General features: G+C 36.7%; 3 protein-coding genes across 9 annotated transcripts; 1 reads left to right on the plus strand and 2 right to left on the minus strand.

The window, feature by feature from the left end:
* Window positions 1–315: 315 nt before the first annotated feature.
* Window positions 316–1,297, plus strand: ATPD (F-type H+-transporting ATPase subunit delta). Its single transcript, XM_086253713.1, has one exon. The coding sequence runs from the start codon at window positions 408–410 to the stop codon at window positions 1,143–1,145; it is 738 nt and encodes a 245-aa protein (XP_086109839.1). The 5' UTR covers window positions 316–407; the 3' UTR covers window positions 1,146–1,297.
* Window positions 1,298–5,054: 3,757 nt separating this feature from the next.
* Window positions 5,055–12,893, minus strand: SERK2 (somatic embryogenesis receptor-like kinase 2). 2 transcript variants are annotated; one of them, XM_086253711.1, is made up of 11 exons: window positions 12,403–12,893; window positions 11,352–11,484; window positions 11,163–11,234; window positions 9,321–9,464; window positions 8,530–8,601; window positions 8,322–8,393; window positions 8,123–8,235; window positions 7,546–7,677; window positions 7,129–7,470; window positions 6,494–6,888; window positions 5,055–5,634 (listed from the first exon to the last, which is right to left on the minus strand). In XM_086253711.1, the coding sequence occupies exons 1-11, from the start codon at window positions 12,491–12,493 to the stop codon at window positions 5,320–5,322; spliced, it is 1,881 nt and encodes a 626-aa protein (XP_086109837.1). In that variant the 5' UTR covers window positions 12,494–12,893; the 3' UTR covers window positions 5,055–5,319. The 2 variants fall into 2 exon arrangements, with proteins under 2 accessions (XP_086109837.1, XP_086109838.1); XM_086253712.1 differs by lacking the exons at window positions 11,163–11,234; window positions 11,352–11,484; window positions 12,403–12,893 and having other exon boundaries at window positions 9,317–9,435.
* A 7,540-nt stretch (window positions 12,894–20,433) lies between these two features.
* On the minus strand, window positions 20,434–25,624 carry EMB2768 (Tyrosyl-tRNA synthetase, class Ib, bacterial/mitochondrial). Of its 6 annotated transcripts, none has more exons than XR_015124039.1 (4): window positions 24,111–25,624; window positions 22,681–22,755; window positions 22,476–22,562; window positions 20,436–21,716 (listed from the first exon to the last, which is right to left on the minus strand). XR_015124039.1 is itself a non-coding variant. In XM_086255358.1 (1 exon), exon 1 carries the CDS (start codon window positions 25,591–25,593, stop codon window positions 24,130–24,132), a length of 1,464 nt encoding a protein of 487 aa, XP_086111484.1. In that variant the 5' UTR covers window positions 25,594–25,624; the 3' UTR covers window positions 23,982–24,129. The 6 variants fall into 6 exon arrangements, 1 of the variants encoding a protein (XP_086111484.1); XR_015124038.1 differs by having other exon boundaries at window positions 22,476–22,596; XR_015124040.1 differs by having other exon boundaries at window positions 20,441–20,931; window positions 22,476–22,596.
* Between the last annotated feature and the right edge of the window lie 922 nt (window positions 25,625–26,546).

Here is a 26,546-nt window from a genome sequence, read left to right on the forward strand (position 1 = left end):
ATTAATTGTGAGTACAAATTTGATACTTATCTTTGAGTACTCAAGTATTTTCCATTAATAATAGGTGAACCAAGACTTCCTATATAGATAATAGACCAAAACAAAAACGACCTCCTATGGTGAACATAAAAAATATAGCCTATCCTATTGAAGTTATCCACGCGTCAACCCCATTATCTCCTCGAGATATAAGTGGCTACGAACCTCCAAATAGGATAAAAATCCATCACATCTCCACCGTCCATCACTTCCTTCTTCACCATCCCAACCGTCCATCCTCAATATCATATCCCCAAACCACTTTCCAATTTCCACTTCTCTCAAGTCTCAAGACTCTCAACCAACAACTGAGAGAGAGAGAGAGAGAGAGAGAGAGAGAGAGAGCCATTCCATTCATTCACTCTCCAATGGCGACCCTCCAAAACACCCCAATCTCACTCCAATCCAAAACCCCACCACAACTCTCCTCCACACTGACACCAAGAACCTCCACCCTCTCCTTCTCCTTCTCCTCCACCTTCACCCCTCTCAAGCTCTCCTCCGCCGTCCGCCGCGGAGCCGGAGCCGCCGGAGCCCGAATGTCCGCCTCCGCCGCCTCCAGCTACGCCACGGCCCTCGCCCAAGTGGCCAACTCCAGCAGCACCCTCGAGACCACCGCCGCCGACGTGGAAAAACTCGAAAAACTCTTCTCCGAACGCCCCGTCTTCGACTTCTTCACCAACCCCACCATCGGCCTCGACAAGAAACGCCAAGTCCTCGACGAGATCGCCAAGTCCTCCACCCTCCTGCCCCACACCGTCAACTTCCTCAACGTCCTCGTCGACGCCAAGCGCATCGACATCATAAACGACGTCGTCAAGGAGTTCGAGGTGGTGTACAACAAGATCACCGACACGGAGCTCGCCACCGTGAGCTCGGTGGTGAAGCTGGAGCCGCAGCACCTGGCCCAGATTGCGAAGCAGGTGCAGAAGCTGACGGGTGCCAAGAACGTGAGGATCAAGTCGGTCATCGATCCGACCTTGGTTGCAGGGTTCACGGTCAGGTATGGGAACTCTGGGTCCAAGCTTATTGACATGAGTGTCAAGAAGCAGCTTGAGGAAATTGCTGCTCAGCTTGATTTGGGTGATATAAAGCTCAATTTATAACTGGATCCCATTTGCTCTTCATTTTTTTTTTTTTTTTTTTAATATTTGGGTTTTACTATTTTATTTTGATTTTTTTGTTTTTTTGTTTTTTGGGTATGGTGTAATGTGTAAAAGTAAAACCATGTTTGGAAATATAAAATGCATGTTTTAAATTTTTGGGGAATTATAATGAGGGGGGCAATCTTGAAGGTTTACTTCATAAATGGACTTGATTGTGAATGAGTGGCAAATTGGCAATCTTCAAGGCAAAGTGTTAAAACTTGTTCTTGTTTTCAACCCTTTTTTTATTTCGCAATGCAAGTCTAGAGCATTATTACCAAACATAATAATGAGAATAATTACAATTTTGCATTCCCCTTTTAGGCGAAAATGTCATAGGAAAGCACTACAGAATTGTCATTTGATTCGAATCATGATTTCTCTTATTGGGTTTCGTCTGTCTATGTTTTCATGACCCAATTATTTTGGTGCGTTGATTCTCAATATAAGAGAAATGGTGATTCACACCAATTCGGTCCAGAGAAATAAAAAAAAAAAAAAAAAAACCACATTGTTTTCTTTCTAAACTCCATATAAGAAGTTTTAGAAAATAAAGACTTTTTTACAAATCATCTACTCAGACTATATTTCGATTTGCAAGTCACCACTTAAATAAAAGATTGAAGCAATCTATCATTTAAATTAAAAAAATTTTGCAATCTATCCACTTCCCGTTCAAGTTTGTCAATTTTTCTATTAAAAATAAAGATATTTTAATCTTTTCAGCTCACCCATCCTCCCCCCCCCCCCCACCCCCTCTATTTGGGTATAGAAAAAATATTTTAGGGTATAAATAATATAACTCTTAAACATATTTGATGTGGATTAAAAAAAATTAAATATTCCTTAAAATTTACTTGAAAAAACTAAAATGCCCTTGTTTTTTAATAGAAAAATTGACGGACTTAGACGGAGGTAGATAGATTGTAAATTTTTTTAATTCAGGTGGTAGATTGCTTTAATTTTTTATTTATATGGTGACTTGTAAACCGGGTATAGCCCTGATGTGATTTGTAAAAAAGCCGAAAACAAATAATATTGATCATGTGGGGTGTAGAAAGCAAAAGAAAAGGTGCTTTTTAGAATTCCTTTGATCAAATCAGCATCTTTATTACCTACCGATTTACCCTAATATTTTAAGGCCAATCATTACTACCAAATCAGTTGTTCCCCACCAATAGTCGTCTACGCACTACGGCCAGTGGGCTTACGAAGCCCAACTAGTTATACTGTTGAAAACCCACTACTGCCAGTACCAGCAACATTCTACCACTAACTCAAGGCCCACTACCGCCAGTGGCAGCAGCATTCCAAGGCCTATAACAACTACTAATTCCCAAGTTTGTGCATTAGGTTTGTGGTTTAGATGGTTTAATGATAGCTTGTGCCAGATTTGTGAACCACCCAAGCAGAAGAAGACCACAAACTAATAATCCACACATTTTGAAGTCCATCTATACTATTATTAAGCCAAAAGAGAATTTTGGTGTTACCAACTTCACCAAAAAAAAGATGGGCCAATTACAGAAAAACAAAAAAAATAATTTCAAATATCAAAATGGTCAATGAATTATACAATAATGTGCATCAACTAAAATGAAGTAACAAAAAGGCACAGTAATAATGGAACAAAAAATAAAAAGGAATTTACAAATCTTGCCACTGTGCTGACATGCTGCTGATGTTAGCAGTGTCCAATTTTTAAAAATTACAAAAAAGTCAATAACCACAAGCTTGACACGTTAATGACATAAGCAATATTCAATTTTTAGAAATTGTCAATAACAACCACAAACTGATATGTGACAATTTTAGATTAAAGAAACTAACTACCATTTAAGGGTGGGTGCAAACCCGATCAACCCGACCCGACTGGTCGGGTTGGGTTGGGTCAGGTCCACATCAACACGGCCTAGCTTGCTAGTAAATGGGAGCCCAACCCGACTATAAATGGTCCGGTTTCGGCTTTAGGCCTCCACTAACCGTTAGAAAACCGACCCGCCCACACAATTAAATAATATATATATTTTTTCTCCTCTTATCCCTCATCCTTCTCACTCTTCATCTGATATTTTCATAGACCTAGCCGCTAGCCAGTCCCCATATTTTCACTTACCAAGCTTCTCTTCTCCTCCTCCTCACTCTCATTTTCAGTCTTTTTGACTTCTTCTTCAGTCTTCTTGCTCTCTCTTTCCTTTCTGACTCAGCTTTTGCCGAATTTCAGCGATGTTGGCACCAGATTTCTCTTCTCATCGTCATTATCGACTCTAATTGAACCCAAGTCTGGCACAACCCAGTCGACTGCCTACTATTTGGGAGGTTACGGGCTAAAAAAACTGCAACCTGAGCCTCTCAGACGGTCGGTGGGTTGGGTCCCAACTCGACCACCCTGAACGATGCCCACCCCTACTATCATTAACGTTAATTCACTGTAATTAACATACTAAAATTGGTAATTAATGTGTGACAATTACCATTTTTTAATTGGTAACTGTGTGACAGTCACAGTTTTTGAATTGTAACTGTGTGACAGATAACGTTTTTTAATTAGTAAATATGTAACAATTATCGTTTTTGAATTGGTAACTATCACACAGTTATTATTTTTAAATTGGTGACTATGTGACAATCAACATATTTGAGCCAAACCCCCACTCTCTCCCTCTCTCTCTTTTTCTCACACACACACACGATATTCTAATTACATAATTAATTACAATACTTTAAAAAAGAAAGAGAGAGAGAGGATCCAAAGAGAGTGGGGTTGTACTTTGGATACCAACTCAGCCATTGAGAACATTTCTTTGTTGAAAAAAACAAATAAAAGTTATTGAATTTCGCCGGGTGTATACATGGGAGAAGGTAAGGACAAATTAGGTAATTCATGCAACTTAAAATGGTTGACATAAGCAATTAGGTTTGGGCCCATTGACCATTATGAAAGAGAATATTAAAACCCATTGACCATTATGGTTAAAAAAAGTCTACATTGACTATTTTAGTATTTAGAAAGGTTTGATTGATTTTAATGTAATTTTCTAAAATAGGATTGCTTAAAATGACCTTATTTAACAAAATAATTAGCATAATATAACCATATTTTTAAGGGACAAAATTAAAAAATTAAACAATTACTTAAAAAAAGTGGAAAAAGACAAGCAGTTAAAACCCCACTACTTTGCAATTATTACTCACTAATCACTATGCTGTCTTTTTTCTTTTAATTGTTGAATTTTGATCTTTATTTAACAATATTACAAAACAATAAATGCACAATAGAAAATTTAAATTTTGTTATTTATATAACAAATTAGACAGTGTTGCCACCAAAAATGAATGCACAATAGAAAAGTTTTTGTTTTGGCCATGCACAATAGAAAAGTTAATTCATAACTAAGACATCAATAACATCCATTGGCCAAAAAAAAAAAAAAAGACATCAATAACATAACTGAAATGCAGTGATCCATTCATTTTTTAAGACCCCAAAGGCAGAAATTCATCCATTTTAACTACCGAGAAATAAATCATGAGCAATGCGTGGATCCTCATGCTTGAGGACCAACTTTATCCTCATGGTCAATCAAATAAGCTCCACCATAAAAGAGAAGATAGAGTTGGGATGGTAAACCCTATTATAAACTCATTTGATTGACCATGAGGACAAAATTGGTCCTGAGGACCCAAGCATTGCTCTATTGACAGTGTTCACAGCAATGCATTATATAAACATATTTTCTGGGTCATCAACTTAACTTCTGCCTGCAAGTTCATTCAATTAAAATTTAACCATCAAAACTTGAAGTAAACTTCAAGAGAGTTCATTCCAGGAGTAGATGTCCCAATGAAACAAAAATTCAACCACTGGCATAATTATGCAGAGCACAAATGATTAAACTGCCACAGCTTCTTATATATAAAAATATGGCTTTGTCTGTTTGTCAAACTGCAGCAGATGATACAAATTGCACCTTAGTAAAGCAACTCATATGCACAAGTGTAACGAATAAAATGCAGAATGGACTTACAAGATACATTAATCAGGATATTGTCATCAAAGAAGAAAAAAAAAATTATAGTTAAAAAAATTAAGTTGAAAATAATTCCCTTTTTTTCCACTGCTACCATGCCAAGGTCACCTTGGACCAGATAACTCAACTGCATGCAAATTTTCTGTTGAGTCAACAATCCAATCAGAATTCGGATGAGGAGCTAACTCCACTTCCTGGCGGAGCACTTCGACCTTTTGCCACTCATCCCATCTTTCTGCCAAGCCATCACCTTCAAGCATTCTCACTACTTCTGACATCTTGGGCCGGTCCATTGGAGAGCCTTGGGTGCAGAGCAGTGCAACTTGAATTAGCTGCTCTACCTCAGCTTCTATATAATTGCTCTGGAGATCAGGATCAACCAGCATTTCTAGCTTTTTCTCTTTCAGCAGTCCTTTCACCTGATAAAGCACTCAGATGTATCAGATGTTGAAGAAATTTCATATTTCAGTCTCTTTTAACAATCCTGAGAACCCCAGACACCAGATTGTTAATCATTGTTCTCTAAATATCTAAAAGAGAGTTAAGCAAGGCGCAGCATCTAAATGGGGAAACAAATATCAAAGCAACAAGCAGGTACATCATACAAATGTTTTGTGCAGTTAGCTCTTGATTTTAACTTCTAATTCAATTTTAACAAACGGCAATGATAGACATCTGCAACCTTTTAGCACCTTCCATTTAATTCGGCATAAAAATTTAAGGAAAACTATCCAGTATGAGTTTGATTACTTCATCCTACAGTTGTTGGTACAACCTATAAACTGGAGCCAGAGTCTTAATTCTTCTAAATGTTCTGTACTGAACCTCCATATGGTTAGCCAAATATATAAATCACAAGGAAAAAAATGCCATCTCTTCCCCTTCCCTCAATATGTTATGTTGAGATTTGCATATTTGGGTAACAGCATCATCTTCACCATATTAATTTTCATTTGCGTTCTCTCAATGTCTATATTTTATTGCTATACATAAGAAAAGTTCACTTTGTGACCTTAAAAATATGGCTAAGCATTCCTACCCTACCTCCGAAGGTTGATACTCTCAATAATCCTGACCTCCATTCCAAGGATGGATATCAAGACAAAGCCTGTTGGTTTCTAAAGTTTTACTTGAAAGTAGATAATATAGAGATACAAACCTACAGTGGAACTTCACCCCTACGGTCCAAGAAATTATTTACTGATGGCATTAGCTCAAAAATAATGGCAGAAGTAAAGTGAATTCATGAACATGGGTGATAATGGAACAGATACATACCCAATCAAGCAACATCACATCATCATCATTTGCAAGCCGAGCAAGATCGAAGGCCCTCTGACCAGTGATAAGCTCCAGAAGCATGATACCATAACCGAAAACATCAGTTTTCTCAGAAGACTTCCCTGTAGAGAGGTACTCTGGAGCTATATGTCCAATTGTGCCACGTACAGCAGTAGTGACGTGGGTGTCTTTATAGTCCATAAGTTTAGCCAACCCAAAGTCTCCAACAACAGCTTCAAACTCCTCATCCAGCAAAATGTTTGCAGCTTTCACATCACGATGAATAATCTTTGGGTCACAGTGATCATGCAAATAAGAAAGACCCCTTGCAGATCCCAATGCAATTCGCTTCCGAGTTGGCCAGTCAAGAGGTGGTTGGGATGGTGGGCGTTCTAGAAGAATGCATAAATAACGGCATGAATAAATGATTCAACACAAAAAGTCATTCCTTCTGGAAATTTGCACAGTTATCACAACATATTGGGGAAGATATGTACAATCAGAAAACAATTGTTAGACTGTGAAAGTCAATACTCAATAAACAAGCACAAAACCAATAAGACAAAGGAAGCTGCCCTCATGCAAGCAGTAAAGCATTATTTAAAGTGCATTTAAATGGAATGAAGCTCTACCTCTTAAACATGAGGCAACACTCCCATTAGCCATATAAGGATAAACAAGTAACCGTTCAGTTGGTGTCATACAGAACCCACGCAACCGAAGAAGATTTCGATGCACAGCCATGCTGATCATCTCTACTTCTGTTTGAAACTGCAACTCTCCACCAGGTGTGCGCTCTTCTTTCAGTCTTTTCACAGCGACCAGTGAACCATCTGCTAGGCGCCCTTTGTAGACCTTACCAAATCCACCTCTCCCCAAAATGTTTTTGTTGCTAAAACTATCTGTTGCAACTTGTAATTCTCGCAAAGAAAACCTCTTAAGCTGCCCCAGATGTACTTCAGGATCCTCCTCCGCTGCAAAGAGATGTAGATAGATTTAAACAAACCATTAAAGCGAAATTGACCCGCATTTCAGTTATATTTACTAACCAGGTACATCAAAGAAAAATTCTTGCGGCTTCCTCCGGCGCCACCATGCAAATGCAATTGCAGGGGCAGCAAATAGTAAAGCAGCACCAGCAGCAACTCCACCAGCAATAGCCCCAGTGGCACTATTCCCTCCTGTAATGATGTTGAAAATAAAGATTAAATAACACCTACTCAAAGTTTTATAGCCCAATAGAAAGGTTATGCCAACTACTTCATCAAATTTAATGTTCAGAAGGATAGTGCATCTTATTCAACTCTGGAACTGAAAAATAACTAGTGCTGAAAAGAAGAAATATGCCAGCTAAAGATGAAATATGATAACCTTTGCAGATAAAGGATGCTATAAAGCTCCCAGCAGGCCAGCTATTGCAACTACTACTTAAATAAAACTTCACAAAGACAATAGAAAAACAATGAACTTAACAATAACAACCAGGCTAAATATAGATGTGAAATGTAGGACCAGGTCATGCTTCTGGGTGAAAACTTGCCACATAGCCTCAGGATGAAGGCATGCTCCTATATTTAAGACTCATCTATAACCCTAAAATTTTATATTCAGCAATAGGAAGATCACCTGGTGTTGAAATTGGAGGTGGTGGGACAAAAGGTGGGGGAGGTGAAAATGGAGGAGATCCTGGGCAGGGGCGTCCAGTTACTGGGCCACATAGATTCAAGTTATTAGCAAAACTGCAAATGATGAAAAACAATCATTCAGCATATCGTCAAAATCAGAATCAGAAATGGCAAGAAAGTTCAGGCATTAACAAAAAAACCTTATGGGAGTGAATAAGGAGAAGGAGCCATTGTCTGGAACTTCTCCTGAGAGGCGGTTATTTGATAGATCCCTGCATTTCACAATGCAACATCAGAACATATAATTCTTCCAATGAACGAGAGAGAGAGAGAGAGAGAGAGAGAGAGAGAGAGAGAGAGAGAGAGAGAGTTATGAAAACAGAATACTAAGATCAAACTAGCACTCACAATACTTGAAGTGAGGAGATATTAGTCAATGACATGGGAATGGGTCCCACCAGGCTGTTGTTGTTAAGCCGGCTATCCTTACACAAAAGTTCCAAGAAAATAAATGTTAAGATCTATAATCAATCAATGAATAGTACTCCCTTGAATCATATAAGGATAAGAAAACTATAAATTATTTATGCTAGTCTGTTACAACAGAACAAGCATAAGGTTTTATACAAGTATATGTATGCATGTATATATGTATATGTATATATACCTGATCTGATATATGTTTGTGTAATCTTGAAGACACACAAAACATTGAACTTAGGCTCCTTTATGCCATCAACAGCATGGGGATAGGCAGTTCAAGGATAGAAGCCAATAACTTTATTTTATATTTATTTTTATATCAAATCAATTTAATCTCCTACTTTTGCACTATTCACCAATCAAGTGCATTAATTATTTTATCAATATATGTACCTTTAGAATCTTAAACATGAAGCAGTGAATTTCATATATGTTTTGTTATGTACTTGAATTTCAAAATATTATGGCATATATTTTTGCCTTTTTCCATTTCCCAATAACAGATAAAATGACAAAAAGATATTTATCAAATAAAATTGTATTTTTCAATGCCAAGAGATATCTCCTTAAGACTTGTTTAATTTGTCTCTTACTCTTTGACCCATGTACTCTATGTTAGGCCCTCAGAATACAAGCCAGAAATCACTCGCATGACATGACATGTATGTCTACAACATGGACATTAAAGAAATAAGGTCAAAGATAAGTATACCCACAGGAATCGGAGTTTTGACAGCTTGCCCAAGGTGTCTGGGATTTGACCGGTAAAACTATTCAAATAAAGATCCAAGCTCACCAAGCTGGTTAGATTTCCCAGTTCACTTGGAATTGGTCCACTTATGTTATTACTGTAGAGTTCCCTGTCATTAAAAATACCAACAATATTTAATAGATCAGGGAAAGTTTACAATAATATAAGATGGATTGGGGAAATAAACCATAAGAAAAGTAATTGGTAGATCTCATTATTCTTTTTCGTTTTGGGTTCATTAGTACATCTGGAAAATGAATCATTATGAACATATTCAACATCAAAGTTTTAAGTTACTACACCTTTTGGAATATCTAGATTATGATCTGAAAGCATGTATGTCTACAGAAAAGTAAGAGTGCTAGATAATATCATCAGTGATTTCCAGATAATTGGATATTGGACCAAACACTTTCTTTGGGTTTGGGCATGTGCACAGTGTTACAGTGTGTTTTTCCCCAAAAATCCAACTCCAATGAATAACTCACTGAATGGGTAAAAGATGAACATCCCAAATCAAACATCTGGCACAAAAATGGGTTCCAATGTTGGACATAAATAAAAGTGTGCACGTATTTTCCAGTGTAACAACATAGCTACTATTGAATTGCAAGTTTAATACCAAAGAATACAGCTTCTAATAGACAATATTTATGTTCTGGACAAGAAGGAGCCAAAAAAAAAAAAAAAGAACAAACCAGTTAACATATTTTGAGAACATTGAACAAAAGTGAGATAACAGATTTTGAGAACATTATACGACACACTTAAAGATTGTGAACTGAAAAAAGCATGAATACTTAAAAAAAAAAAAAAAAACAGATCTGTACATGAAGCCAAATCTCATTGTTCACAAATGGTGTGTAACCAGAAACTGTGTCGATATAGAACTTCCAAAGTTTGACCTAAACCACCTTAAACAAAGAAGTTTCTGCTAAAATTTTGATTCAAAAAGTACTATCAACCAAAATCCAACCAATAAATAGATTAAGTTTGGAGTTGATCTACGTTCATTTTAACTTGATTAAAAAACCTTATATTTTTTTAATCAGTCCATGTAGCTATCTGCTTTGGTATATAGTTTTCATCCAAGTATAAAATACACCACACAAGCGCGAGTAATCACTTACAATCCTCCTTATTGTATTATGTAAAATAAATTGAATCATAAGTTGACCATGCTCACCATGCAATCTGCGAAATTATATAGCAGCTTTATACAGTTTCATCCAGTTGTAAAATATACAAGGCCAACTCTACTTGTCATTTTTACAAGCCCCTTTCTGGGTGGGGGACCTATTTGCCATTAATACTTCTTGAATTTTCATAACTTTTGGTCCTTCACTCTAAGTAGATACCATGGCCACACAAGCAAATGATACAAAGAGCGGGCTAGGTGCTTATTTCATTATACAACCTAATTGTATTCATTCCAGGAATTCAATGTACCTGCACACATCATGTTTGTCATCCTATTCTACCTCTGCTTCTGTTTTCTAACACAACTGACAACCATGATCTTAAGGTTCATAGTATTAATGTTTCCAGTGAAATGAAGGATCATCCTAATGGCAAGAATATTATCCCACGCTAACCTTCCACCAATCACTTGAGCCATGGCCTAGGTAGATATTGAGTTCATAATGCCCCCTTGTGCTTAGCTGCTAAATACACTTCTTTTATATGCAGAAAAATCAAATAATTAAGTACAAAGACAAACAGGAAGTAAAGAGAAATAACTCCATTAGGACTAACAACACTCAGGAAAAAGAATGTAACACAAAAACACAGGATCAAAGTAACTTACAAATATTGTAAATTCTTGAGAAGGCCAAGCTGTGGAACAAGTGCACCAGACAAGGCCGCGTTTCCAAGATCACTGAGATTACACATAAAACAAAGCATCATGAATTCTTCCTAATAGAAGTGATACAAAAACATTAACAGCTAATAAAATGAGCATGAACTTTGAAGACGTCAAAGATGAGACACATACACTCTTATGACGCTATTTTCATTGTTGCATGTGACATGAAACCATGTACACGGGTTGACAAGAGTAGGATCCCAACTTTGCAGGACATTGTTAGGGTCGTCCAAGTTGGTCCTTAGACTATGCAAAGCATCACCTGTTTGAAAATAGAAGAAAATTAGTTTGTTGCATACTGTAAACCGTAACACACTTGAAAGATACAACATAGTTACATATCAGACCAAGACCTTTGCATTTTGAGAAGTACACTAATCTAGAATGTCCAGAAACAGATAATAAAACCTTTATGCCAAAGAACTTAATGTAACATATAATGCTTATACAGTAGTAGACATACAAGTTTTCCAAATTTGCAGGACTTGATTTACAAAGCAAATAACATGTACTCCTCTTTTAAACTCGTTCACTCACAACTGGTCAAAAAAACAAACAAATTGTGGAAGTGGGTTTTCAAGCATAAAGTTTTGTGGGTTCAAGACTTCTTTGACCATGGTAGAGAAGTTATTAAAAAAAGGCCTACAGAAAGAAACTATGGTCCTCAGAGTCTTATTGGCTCATGAATTTTCTTAAAAAAGAAAAATAGAGGTTTTTCCCAACCAACACAAACCATAAATTCGTATTCAGAGAACCAAATGTGGCACTTAATATCAACTACTTAAGTTATAGCAACTGAAATGCCAATAGAAGCCATAAATTTGTACAACTTTCAAGGCTTTGCTTTGTCTATCACACTAGGATCAGCTACAATTTCATCTAATTTAATAGTTATGTCAACAAATCAAAAGCATAATAAAATAAATAAATAAACACCCCAATATTCAAGATTCATAAATGTTTTTCAGCACCCAGAACAAAGTAAGTAACCAAACTTAAATGAGCATACCCAATTCCACTACCCCCAACAAATTTTACAAGAAATAAAAAAGAAAAGAAAACAAACCCATTTCCAGAACCTCATAATATCCAGAAAACAAAAACAAATTCGAAAGGGAATAAAATGAGGAAACGAAAAACAGCCGGAGTGAGCTAGCCAAATAAAGCAACAACTACACACCTTCCATATTAGCAACTACCATTGTCATCCATAGTGGATGAGCCACCAAGATCAACCAGAGACAAAGTGAATTCCCAACCTTCCTCTCCATCTCACTTGTTTTTCACAAGTCTCAGATCCATATGGTATATCACACCCAAACACACCATCACAGAAACCCCACCACCACCACCTCCCCGCAAAAACCCACAACTCAGATTGCCAAAATCCTAGCTCACGAATCTGACCCTAACAAACCCACCATTACCCACTTCCCAAAATCACAAATTTCACCCACTCAACCAAAATCAAAAGCCTGATCTCACCCTCCAAAGGAACCCATAAAAAAAATCACACATTTTCAAACATTTTATTCTCTTTCTCTGCTCCCCCTTTTTGCCAAACTTCCCCTTTTGCTCTCTCTCTCTGTCTGAGTGTTTGCGTGGGATTATTATCTTTCTCTGTTTTTCTTTTGTTCTTTTTTTTTTCCTCGCTCTCTTTTTTTGAGTGAGGCGTGCGCACACACAGAGAAAGAAGTGAGAGAGAGAGAGAGAGAGAGAGTGAGAGTGCAAAAGGAGAGAGAGCTGCCCGAACGGTGCTGACCGCTGCCCGCACGCAGTCAAAACGCCTTGGCGCTACAACGTGGAAAGGGACGTGACCGTGGGCAACCCCGTTTTCAGTCAAAATCTGGGCTTGAGTACGTGGGGGCCCACACCAAACCCACCTCAGATTCGGTCCAAGTTCTCCCTTCCCTTTATGATTTTAATTAATAATTTAATAAATTGTTGGATTCTATTTTTATATAGATATCAATAAAATATTGAAAAAAAACATAAAGTTGGAAACTGAAACAGGACCATCCAGCATTCCGATTTTTTTTTTTTTTTTTTTTGATAAGCAGCATTCCGATTTGAGAGGCATTACGAAGGGTCCGGATCTTGGACTCTCCTGATAATGAAGCCAAGTAATACTTAGTAACATAATTTTATTTGATTATGACCCTTCCTTTTATTTTTATTTTCTTCTGGATTTTGGGTGCTGTACACTTTTGTATTGTTTGTGCAAATATGATGTATATTATATATTTATATTTAGGCTTTTTGGCCAAAAAATATAAATATATATATATACATATACAGTAATGCAGAAATGATCAATTGTTCACCATAGAGTGGAGAATTCTCCGCTCACCTAATTACCCAGCAACGAATTTCAATGATCGAAACCATCCATATTTTATAGCATCATTAAAAGATTACCCTTGCAAAAATTCAGCCAAATCGAAAACTATTTAGCCAGGGTATTACTGTCAACATCATTTCAACCTTATCCGACAAATTGTATTTGTCTGCAAAGTTTGGAAAACCAAATAATTATCGATTTGGCTGATTTTTTACAGGAATGACCCTTAAAGATAGATTTAAAAAATAGACGGTCCCGATCATTGAATTTTTCGCTCTGTAGTGAGCGGGTGGTTAGGTGAGCGGAGAATTGGGTACTCGCTCACCATAGAGCGAGGAATTCCCCGCTCACCTAACCACCCGCTTACCATAGAAAAAGGCAGAGAACGATGGAGACTTGGAGTCTTGGAGAGAGGCAGAAAGTTAGTGACAAGGGGATAGGCAGACAGCACTGACCATACCAGTAAAAGAAACTTTTTTTATTTTATTGGGTGGGCTGGGCTGAAAAGTAGGTATTTTTTTTTTGGGTGGGCTTTAGCCCTCCTAGGCCACAACGTGGATCCGTCCCTATTCTAAAGATACATGGGTTTTTTTCAAATTTGGTGCCTGAATCCCGTGTCCCAATTAAATACCTGAACTTTTATTTGTCCATATTAAGTACCTGAACTTTTATTTTGTACCAATGTAGTACCTAAGTTGATTTCCGTTAATAAAATTATCGGAAGCTGTGAAATCCAAAGCTTTTTTAGTCAATTCAAGCGGGATTGTTTACCCATCATCTCTCTTCCCCAGCCTGTCCTTTTTCCCACCATTGCCACATTCTCTCATGCGTTGACGCCTTCTTTTCCACCATAACTAAGCCCCCATCCATCAAACTTCACCTATTTACGACATAAATTGTAGAAAAAAGAGAGAAAAAGTAGCCCATTTTATTCCAACTTGACAACCAATTGACTATCCATTGATGGAAGAAGAAATTTCAAAGATTTGAACCTGGGTAAATGTGTTATGACTATTTCTAGTTTCTCTTGGGTGATGATATTCTTGATGTGGTTAATTGGGAAAAAAGAATAAGCCAAATGTAGATTATAAATTTTGTGAGCAATGGGGTTTAGGATATGGGTAGTGAGTGGTTGTAGCAATGCTCTGTTTTTCTTATTACTATTTTGTTACAAATGTTTGGTGGCTTTGTGATAGATAGAAGGCTATGTTTATTGAAATATGTGATAGAGGGCTAGGCTTGGTTGTTGTATGCAAACATATATTTGGATATGCATCATGTAGCTAGTTGCGCGAACCCTAAGTTCTCCTCTTTCTCATTGACCTCAGTTGACCACAAATGAATGTACAGTGACTAAGAAGATATTAAAGTAGTCATATGAAATGACTAAACTGACCTTGGATATGTGGTCACCTGCAAAGCATATGACTCACTTCCGTCAATTTTATTAACGGAAATCAACTTAGGTACTATATTGGTACAAAATAAAAGTTCAGGTACTTAATTGAGACACAGGTAATAGTTCAGGTATCAAATTTGAAAAAAAACCTAAGATACATTGAATAGAACAATCATAATCTTTACTCAACATCTTTTTACCATAAAAAATCAAATTATAAAGAGGATGAGAAAGGTCTACTTGGTTAGAAATAAGGCTGACAGCAGTACTAGAGTCACTTGTCACCAAAATCCGTCTATAGCCACCATCTCATGCAAGACATAACCTTTTAAGGATATCCCAAAGCTCTACTTCAAGAATAGAGCCAGCACCAAGATTGAAATCAAACCATGACAACCAAGTCCCAACATCATCTTGAATCAAACCACTTGCATCCAACTTAATTGCTAGTCTCACCCTTACAACTCCCAACCCAAATGAGGAGCAATCTAGTGAATATGAACAACTTGTCTAAAAAGCTTAACAACAGCCCTATAGTTGACATCAAATCACTTCGAGCAAAATTGAGGATAATGTATAGAGGTAACATAGGGGAACTAAAACCTTCATTAAATATGCTAGAGCACCTCTATTTTCAAATAAACCACAAGGAAGCAGTGACAATAAGAGGCTAAGGAACACAAAAAACATTCACATAATTGGATTTAAGATTTATTGTCATTCAGTCAACAAAACCAAGAGAAAAAGAATGAGCATGCTCACCATGCATTCCCATAGCATATTAAACATCCATAGCAAACTTACACCCCCGGAAAAGATGGTCAAGAGACTCAGCACTAGTCAAGTATCGAGGACAAGTAGCATCATGAGTAAGATTCCTCCTCTGCCTTTGAACATCAGTCATAATTTTATCATGGGCCACTAACCACATTAAGGTTTTGAGCTTAGAAGACATCTTAATCTTCTAGATGAAACTCCAAGACAAGGCTTCATTCTCCAGGTCAAAAGCAAAAAGTTATACAAAGCTGACAGAGAATTCCCCTAAAAAGGTAAGGCTCCAAATGCATCTATCCTCATAACCTCTGCTAAAACCAGTATGGACACTAAAGATTCTATCAACAATCTCAAGGGGAAGGCATGTCATTAACCACTCAACATTTCAACCTGAGTTTGTTAGAGAGTCATTAACAGTCCAACTAAGTGTGTCATCATCAAAGGGAAATAGGGCAAAATTCTCAAGAGTCCCACATCCTAGTCAATTGTCTTTCCAAAATATGATATTTTTACCGGTCCCAATCCTCCACTTCAAACTCTGAGAAATGATTTGAACCTTATACAACACACTTCTCCAAGTGCTAGAGCAGTTAGAATATGACAGGTCCTCAGTAGATAGGATAGGTAGGATGTCACAATCTTTTAAGAATTTGTCATTGAACACTTGAGCCCACATACCTTGGTCATTTTGAAAAAGTTTTCATCCAATTTTAGCCAAACAAGTCTAATTCATGAGACTTCTTCATACTCAATCCACCAAGAAATTTAGGTCTGCAAATAGTGTCTTAATTGACTAGATGAATCTTGATTTATCCTCATTAAAGCCCCCACAAAAAATCTATGTTCAGCTTATCAAGATTATTGCAAACATCATTAGAAGGTAAGTGAGTGTTCTAAGTGTAGGTCTTAATTTCAAAAAGAAAATATTTGTTGAACTTTATCAACAATTTTGCCATAAGTGATGCGATTTCCCAATTGGTGGCCGGCATGACATATTTGATAAAGTAATCATGGCAGTGGAACCACTCTCTTCACATGTCTTCACATGTCTTCACTATTTTATAGGTTGCATAATGTTGTTAATAATGTGATGAAAAAACATATGAGATTTAAGTCTGCACTACAAAATCTTCACGATGAGAACTGTAAACAGATTCTCGACGACATGGAAATTCTAAATGTTGAACTCGATTTCTCAAGTGATGATATTCATAATCTTCGAACTCGGATCAATGAAAGAATTGGTCTTATAAACAGCTTACCTGAGAGTACTGCTCGAGGGTATGACAGTGAAACCATTGTCTTCACTATTTTCTGCGTTGTATAATGTCGTTAATAGTGTGATGAAAAAACATACGAGATTTAAGTCTGCACTGCAAAATCTTCAATTTACTATGGAAACTGTAAATCCATAGATTCTCGACGACATGAAAATTCTCAATGTTGAACTCAGTTTCTCAAATGATGATATACAAAATCTTCGAACTCGAATCGATGCAAGAATTGGTCTTATTAACAGCTTACCTGAGATGGGTACCTGGGAGTACTACTCTAGGGTATGCTATAATTTATGGTCAGCTTGTTTTTGCAAAAACTGGGGCATTTGTAACATGTTGTAGCTGTATTTTTTGTTGCCCTTACTGCAAGCCTGGTTATACTGAACAAATTGATAACTTGGAAAGATCTATCAGGCTTCTGTTAGAAAGACATATGTTTAACCAATCAAGGGATGTAAAAATTAATATGGGCGAAGTAAAATTTATTATGTTCATAATAAAAATTGTTACGGTTGCTGTTGAGTTGCAATTGTTCTTGGTTTTCAAGATTTTACCTAAAAATCTATATTGTCTTTTGATGCCGTTCTTCACCAATGTGTTGTTGTTGCCGTCTCTGCTGCTGTAGGTAATTGACTTTTTTTTATTATCAATTAAGATTTTCTTTTAGTATCTATTTGTGCTTTACTAAAATGGATTTTATTTCAGAGTCTTTCACCAATTAAAATATTTGATGGCTCCAATTATTTTGAGTAGGTACAGAGTGTTCATTCATATATCACTGACTAAAGACTTTGGGGTTTTATTAGAGTGTTCATTCATATATCACTGACTAAAGACTTTGGGGTTTTATTACTGGTGAATACACTGCTCCTCACAAAGATGTAGATTTTGATGCTTTTGCGACTTGGGATCAATATGAGGTTATAATAACGTGTTGGCTTATAGATTCTATGACTAAAGAGGGGGATAGTAACTATATGGAAGAAATAATTAATCAAATCAATCAAATCAATTAGGAAATATGTCAGGAAGAGAAAGAGCAAATTGGTCTTATGGATTTCTCTAGATCTTCTATTCATGAGGAGATTCCAAGTAAGGATACAATTTTTGTGTCTTATGATGTACTTTATGATTTTGGATTGAAGAAATTGTTTAAATAAGAAAAATCTAATGGATATTTTTGAAATTTTGATAATTTCATATTAGACAAAACGTTTGAATTTGCTGATGATTGTCTAGATAATTCTCATGAAGATGTTAGTGAATTTTTTGAGAAAGAAGAAGATTTGCGTTGCTTGATATCCCAATTGACTAGATGAATCCTGACTTATCCTTATTAAAGCCCTACAAAAAATCTATATTTAGCTTGTCAAGCTTAGTGCAAATTAACATCATTAGAAGGTAAGTGAGTCTTCCAAGTGTAGGTCTTAATTTCAAGAAGAAAATCTTTGTTGAACTTTATCAACAATTTTGCCATAGGTGATGCAATTTCCTAATTGGTGGCCAAAATGACATATTTGATAAAGTAATCATGACAGTGGAACTACTCTTTTCACATGTCTTCACTATTTTCTAGGTTGTATAATGTTGTTAATAATGTGATAAAAAAACATACGAGATTTTAAGTCTGCACTACAAAATCTTCACGATGGGAACTGTAAACAGATTCTCGACGACATGAAAATTATAAATATTGAACTCGATTTCTCAAGTGATGATATACATAATCTTCGAACTCGGATCAATGAAAGAATTGGTCTTATAAACAGCTTACCTGAGAGTACTGCTCGAGGGTATGACACTGAAATCACTGTCTTCACTATTTTCTGTGTTGTATAATGTCGTTAATAGTGTGATGAAAAAACATACAAGATTTAAGTATGCACTGCAAAATCTTCAATTCACTATGGAAACTGTAAATCCACAAATTCTCGATGACATAGAAATTCTCAATGTTGAACTCGGTTTCTCAAATAATGATATACAAAATCTTCAAACTCAGATCGATGCAAGAATTAGTGTCCTAAATTTTTGTTTTCTTAAATTTCCTAAATTTAAGAAAACAAAAAGTGTCCTAAATTTGTCTCTTTGCCTCTCTCCATCCCTCACTGGTCCCTTTTATATTTTATGCTCTTAGCCATTTAGAGATTTAAGAATTTAGGGATTCAATTTTTATGCAATAATTGTAGTATTTCTAATTTACTCTTAAATGTTTGTAAAATTAAATGAGAATTAATATTTGATTATCCAAATTGTTTAGGAACTCAAGGAAAACTCGTGTAATTTGTTGATGTGGGATTGCTTTTAAGCTCAATCTCAATTATTGAAAGTGCAAGTTTGGAAACCAAATAAGCTCTAAATTTCAATATTAAATTCTAGTTGCATATTGCTAGAAAATAGATTGTTATTGTGTGATTTTGTTTTGTAAAATATCCTTACATGTCATGTTTTTAATATATTACCAATATGTTTTAGTTTATAATGTCGAATCATCCACAAATTCTGAAGAGAAGAAAAAAATATTCTTTCTTATTTTAAGAAGACAAACGACATTTCTTCATCTGCACCAATTTGTGATTCTGAGTCTTAAAGAGTCGAGTCTCAAAGTGAAGGAGTTGAGACTCCAAAAATCGAGTTGGATCCAAATATTGCGATTATTACTAGTGCGCGCTCTTGAAGGTGATCCAAGATTACGTCAAGCAATATGGAAGTATCCTATTAATGAACATGATAATGTTCGAAGAGCTTATAATGCACTTAAGACTATGTCCCCTTGACTAGGTGTATCTTTCATGTTTATTAATGAAATTTCCTCTGTAATAGCCTGTAAAGAGCTGGTTAGTAGTCTAAAGAAAATGACTTGGAGTCGTGTCCTTCCAAAGACACGACTCCAAGTCAAGAAGGGCCGGCATTCTCATCTAATAGAATGACGGCCCTTTAATGCCGACCCTTTTTTTTTTTTGAGATGAAACATAATTTTATTTAATGGTAATAATCCTCATACAAAGACGAGCCAAGCCATGAAGGGCCGGCATTCTCATCTAACCATAATTAGACAAAGCATAATGAGCTAAAGAATGTGTAACCTTGTTGGATTCTCGCCTCCTAAATTGGCATAGACCATGCTCAAAGCTAGCCAAAAGATCCTTGAGATTCTCCACTAAAACTTCATCCGCCGCCAAAGAAGTTGTTATTTATTTTAACTATCGGTTGTATTGGTTAGTAAACCAAAATTAATTATTAGCCTCTATCATGAACCCTTTATGGTTAGCGAATAGGTTATGCAATAATATTGATAAATACCAGTCTTTACATTTGAAGACTTGAAAACTGTTGCTATATTTGTTAAAGAAAAAAAAAACGTGTTGTTAGATTGACGACAACTGATTTAATCATTTAACAATACGAATTCACAGTCAAAATTAGTAGATAGCTTCCCTTGCTACCCAACACAGTATATTAACATGTTACATCTTATGTTTTTATGAAGCTGGATGGAAAAAAGAAGCAAAATGATAGACATAAACCAAGGTCAATTCATCCCTACTCATAGTCATGGTCAAGTCTTCTCTTTCTTCTAAGCAGTTGCAAGACTTGGTGCTTTTGTAGTTTCATTTCATCAACTCTTCCAATTCCTTTATGAGATTGTCAGCTTCCTCTTCCTTATTTTGTTTATAGACCTCCATCTCTTGCACATGCTTTTCATTGCGATCTCTTCCAAAGGCCCTTTTTGTTCCTCTGTCATGTTTTTCCATTCTTAACATGTGATAGCTACTTCCCTTTTTCTCGTGAACAGGAAAAATGCTGATATTGGCTGCTCGGGTTTCAAATGATCATTTTCTTCCTTGTTCTTCTCGATTTGGGAAATTTTAGCAACATGACTCCTACTTATATGCCATTCGCAATTCAGGATATGACCTTCAAAGTAGCAAAAAGGAGGACACCCCAACAAAAGGGCCAAAAATCCTCACTCTCAATCCACCAATATCTTTTAATAATAATGAACAACATTAATAGACACATTTCATCAAGCACTTCATATTCAATATAAATAGTCAATCAAAAAAGATAAATTCGATTCCTAAGTTTCCTATAGGAACAACAGTAAGCACAAATAAAAGTGTATATTTGCTTTCAGCTTAGATAGGCAATAGAAAAAGTTATTAATTTACATTTAGCCTATAAAAATTAATATGAAGATTGATGGCAATTACAATAAACTGCGCAGAAACAAACATTACAGAAGTGGCTTTTTTGTTGAGGTTGCTAAACATTCTACAATAGAGATAATGACAAAAGCTAGGGGCATCAACAAAAAAAATTAGAAAGAAACTGTAACAAATTTATCTGCATTAAATGAAGCGAACTCTTAAGCAATACAGAGAAGACTTTTTATAAGACTATCTAAATTGAAAATTGACATAACAGAATTTTATTTGAAGTAACTAAATAAAAAGAAAAATCAATATATTACCAATTTACAAATTGAACTCAACAATCATAATAAATTTTAGAAAATTTATAAATCAAATCCTCAAAATTATTGAAACCTCATTATACCCAAACATGTATACAATGGAAATGAAAAAAACTATAACTGTGAAAAAAAGCTGCGTAATTGTCAAGAAATTCAATGGTAATTTCATGCATTCAAGTGATTAGCTGACATCCGCAGCCTCCATGTGACCCAATCCTTTCAAACCCTAAACTCACAATAAAATAGAGGTCAGAACATATTAAATTAGGAACCGATTTAACACCAATGTTGGATGCTATCTGCATAACTTCAAGTGCTTTACAAATCCTTGCAAACATAATGTGTCATAATTCATAAAATTTATTCTTTCCTACTTGAGGCTAGTCTCACATTTCAATTTTATTTCTTTCCTTTGTTTTCTTTCACATTCCTCCATCTATGCAACAACCAATCATTATAAGATATAAAAAGCAGGATTTCAAGAATCTTAAGAGAACATAGAATATAACAAATTTCTCAGAAGTCCATCCAGTTAAATAATTTTTTTTTTTTTTTTTTATAAATTACTTCATCTTTCTCTTCATTGTGGTTTGGTTCTTTTTAAGCTAGGATTCCATTAATGGAATCAAATCCTTTGCAGCCTCAATGAACAACAGACTTGACCAGGTTTCTGAAACAAAAGCCTTTACAATTTGCACCACTCAATAGTGGACTTAATACTAAGTAAACAGAAGGAAAGTAGAAAACCATTTTTTAAATTTTTTATTGCCAACTTTCTAACAATGAAACCAAAAGCAATAAAAAGTAAACTGTATCAATACAGAGTAATGGTTTCATAAAGAAAAAGTAAAATGCAGAACAGTAATTTAGCATGTAACAAAGTTTTGGTTTTCGATTCAAATGGACTCATATAACATAAATGATTGCTCCCTCATTATGTCCACCCAAAATATTCTTTCAGAAACATTCAAGTGAAAAAATGTACCTCTTTTCACTCCCTCAAAAGCGAGGTTGGCGGGTGAGCACGTGGAACTGGATGTCAATTGATCCATAGTGGCTATGACCAGAGTTTCTGTGAATGAGATTGTGAGTCTGTATGTCTCTGTCTATGAATAAAATGAAAACAGATGACCCATGTTAAAGTTGCAGAGATTGCAAAAAATGAAAGGTTAGGAAGAGCAAGAATTTACCTTTGAGAGGGACGGCCTCGCAGTTAGAGTCAGAATCAAAATTGGATTGATGATCAGAGTTGGCCTTCATGACAACTTCAAGAGAAAATTATGAGAATTGTAATATGAGAAGGGACGAGATGGAGAGGGCCAGAGGGATAAGATGGTGATGGTAGAAATTGAGCACTTCATACCAACATCGATATTCCACTTCATCCTATTCTCAATAATTAAATGGTCCACTCAAACACATCCTGAAGGCTTTTCTAGACCCAAAAATTGAGCATCATGATATAATAACCAGATAATAACTGAAGAAGGAAAGGATACAAAGGATGCCAGCTCACATAGTCAGCCGAGTCAAAGAGTCAAGTCCATGTTAGCTGGTGTTAGTTAGAATGTAACCAAAACTGTTAATAGGCTGTTAGGTGTGTTATTAGTTGGTTGGAACCTCTAACTAGCTTGTTATGCATAAAAGTTGTTTTCGTTACTTCTTGATTAAAATGAGAAAGAGTTCAGTTTTCACTCAATAACCAATGTGGTAAAGCTCACTGATCTATGAAGGAACACAAGTGAAGAGGCTGAAGAAGCAGATTAAATTTTATTTCCCAAATATTTAATTCTACGGGCCAACTGGAAAAACATTACCTTCATTGCATTGTAAAAAGGAGAGGGAGAGGGACAGAGAACGTTCACACATGCGACCTCTAGCAACATGTTAAAAGTGCTAAGAATGACGTTCAAGGACAAAGGATTCATGCTTCCTTCTGCTAATCTTAGAATCGTAGAGCAACAACATTAATCCCTTAGCATGGGGGTACATGTTGCTTCAAATAAAAATAAAAAGATAATTGAAATGAAAAGTAAGTGGAAAAAAATTGCTCTGAAATATTATTAGGTTATGGACCAAATGCGAAAGTTTAATATTAAAGACTACAACTTCTAAAACAAAAACAGCTGAAACATTTTAACAATAGAATCACAAGTAACAGCATGAATAAATGAGTAGAAATAGAAGAGAAAATGTTTGGCAGAGGCATTAATATACCTAGGTAGTAACTTCAATCCCTCAATCAGTGGTTATCTCTTGACAAGGTAAACCATGTATCTCAAGACCAAAAAGACAACCAACCCTACCCCTTTAAATGTAAACAAATCAAACCATCAATGGAAACGTAGATAAAGGAACCCCATAAAAACACAGAGACTCCAGAAATTCACTAACAACATGCATGTATTCTAACTTCTCCACTCTTGTTGAAAAAGCGGGAAAAAGAAAAGCCCCGATAATAGTTTAAGCATAGGAGTTTTCAACAGTACTCTGAATCCAATTGTTTGGTTTTGCTTTCATAGATATGCGACCAAAAAATGGAACAAACATGAATAGTCTGAGGCTGAATTCTAAAATGCAGTAATTTTTCACATTAAAATCTAAGAAATATGAGAGATACCATCCATGAGGTAGGCAGCTCAGGTGTTCCTTAATATCTGTACAAGAACCTTGTTCTTCTTGCCTGCAGATAAAAGGAGAAGCTTTCCCTCCACAATGTCTTGAGGCTGAATTCTCTTACTTTCATTATCAACTCTGGAGTTGTTCAAATAAAGCCCCCCTTGCTTCAACAGACGCCGAGCAGCGGATTTGCTGTCAAGCAAGCCAGCCGAGACTGAAAGATCAACAAGAGAGAGATCAATGACCTGATGATACGGCAAAGAGCAGGAAGGCACATCCTCCGAAATGGTTTGAATAGTGTTCCAGTCCAATTTAGTGTCAGCTCCAGGCCTCAATGCTTCAGTTGCCTTTAGAGCCTCATCTAGACCCTCTTGACCGTGCACAAACCGGGTCACCTCTTCCGCAAGCCTGCGCTGAGCCGTGTTGGGCAAGTAACCGGGTCTCTTCATCTCGCACTCCAACTCTTTGATGTCCTCCATGTCCACGAAAGTGAGCATCTTCAAGAACCTGACCACATCCGCGTCCGGAACAGAGAAGAAGTACTGATAGAACTTGTAGGGAGAAAGCAAAGACGGCGAAAGCCATATGGCACCATCTTCAGACTTTCCGAATTTGGTGCCATCACTCTTCAAGAGAAGAGGGAATGTCAACCCATAAGCCTCTGCATTGCTGGCACCCCCAAGAATCTTTCGAATCAGCTCCGTCCCTGCGGTTATATTCCCCCATTGATCGCTTCCCCCAATCTGCACATTGACCCCCTCCTTGCGAAAAAGGTAGAGGAAGTCATAGCCCTGCAGCAACTGGTATGTGAACTCTGTGTAGCTCATTCCTTGTTCTGACTCCAACCTCTTCTTCACGCTCTCCTTGGCCATCATACTCCCAACCCTCGCAAATCGACCCACCTCTTTCAGAAAATCCAAGAGCCGAACCTCCTTCCACCAATCGTAGTTGTTCAATATGGAAACCCCAGAAACCCCAGAACCCAAAATTCTCTTGATGGTGTTGGAGATTCCCAAGGTGTTCTGGGACAGAGTCTCCGGGTCAAGCTCGGGCCTTTCCAAGCTCTTGCCGGAAGGGTCTCCGACGCGGGCGGTGGCGCCGCCGATGAGAGCGACGGGTCGATGGCCGCATTTGTGGAACCAGGAGAGGACAATGATGGCGAGGAGGTTGCCCAAGTGGAGGGACTGGGCTGTGGGGTCGAAGCCGCAGTAGACCTTGAGAGGAGGGAGGGTGGAGTCAGAGCAGGACTGCCTGAGATGCTCACTGGTGAGAGATTCGAGCAACCCTCGCTCTTCGAGAATGTCGACCACATTTGGACGCCGAGGGGAGGAGTGTAAGCACTTCACGGCGGCGGAGAGGAGGGTGGTTGTTGTTGGGTTTGTGGAGTTGGGGCGGTGAAGGGTGGGCAACGGAGAACAAGTGAAGAAATGGGGAAAGAAGAAGGGCCTTGAAGTGGCGGCTGCAGCGCCAGCCATTCTCATCATATTCACAGGCTAGTAGCTAGTAGTCAACAAAATTTTCTGAAAAGAGAGCTTTGGTTATCCTTGCTGAGGGTCAGGATATAGTGGAGTTGGAGTACATTTTTTCCACTGGTCACGTGAATTTTTTTACTAGTCACGTGAGGCTCATTTTTTCCCGAGAAATTTTGAAAAATTAATTCATTTTGATTTTCATTAAAGAGTTTCACCATTTTTTGAAAATTTTTAAAATTTTGACCCTCGAGTAGTATTCGACTCCCCTCGAAAAGTGCTTAAACCCCTCTCGAGTAGTGATCGATAAGGAGAGCTCGAGCACTATTCAAGGGTCAAATTTCTAAAAAAAAAAAAAGGTTAATAGATTGTATTTGACTTAAATTTAGTTTAGTTTTCCAAATTCCACTCAATTTCAAGTCACAATACCACTATCATTACGTGATGAGAAAGACTTTTATGTAACAGGTATATACACCCACACTCTCGATCACAATATCTCTTAACATACTAGTCATGTGACCACTTATTGAGAGAGTGTGAGTGTATACACCCGTTACATGTAAATTTTTCTATTACTAGATACATGTTATTGTTGCTCTTTTTATTTTGTGCTAATTCATTCTTAACAACTATAGAGGATTAGGGTATCTGAGTTTTCAATTGTTGGTTTTTAATTATTTCTCTTTGTAAAGTATTTTAGTAGTTCAATTATGTACAATTTGTGGAAAGTTTTATGGGTTATTTTTTTTAAAGTCCAATTCATAAATTAAGTTGATAACCCAGCTCACTTGCTACAAGAAATCTCAGTCAAGTCCACTTTAATGAGAAGCGCGTGACACAGAAGTCACCGAGCGCTCGGTACTTCACCGAGCGCTCAATAATTGTCACTGTGCGACAGTAACTATTTTAATTGCTAAAAACACCTGTGTTATACTGTTATTAATTGTCACTATATGACAATGTCA

Source organism: Dryas octopetala, chromosome 8 (genome assembly GCF_963921425.1).
Source record: "Dryas octopetala chromosome 8, drDryOcto1.1, whole genome shotgun sequence".
In the NCBI taxonomy this organism is placed as follows: Eukaryota; Viridiplantae; Streptophyta; class Magnoliopsida; order Rosales; family Rosaceae; genus Dryas; species Dryas octopetala.

Coding starts and splice junctions, on each gene's coding strand:
- ATPD (XM_086253713.1), top strand. CDS start 408: ATGGCGACCCTCCAAAACACCCCAATCTCACTCCAATCCAAAACCCCA.
- SERK2 (XM_086253711.1), bottom strand. CDS start 12,493: ATGGAGAGGAAGGTTGGGAATTCACTTTGTCTCTGGTTGATCTTGGTG. Junction 11,485..12,402: donor GGTAGTTGCTAATATGGAAG/GTGTGTAGTTGT, acceptor ATTTTCAAACAG/GTGATGCTTTGCATAGTCTA. Junction 5,635..6,493: donor ATGTGATGTTGCTTGATTGG/GTATGTATCTGT, acceptor GTGCTTTATCAG/GTGAAAGGACTGCTGAAAGA.
- EMB2768 (XM_086255358.1), bottom strand. CDS start 25,593: ATGATGAGAATGGCTGGCGCTGCAGCCGCCACTTCAAGGCCCTTCTTC.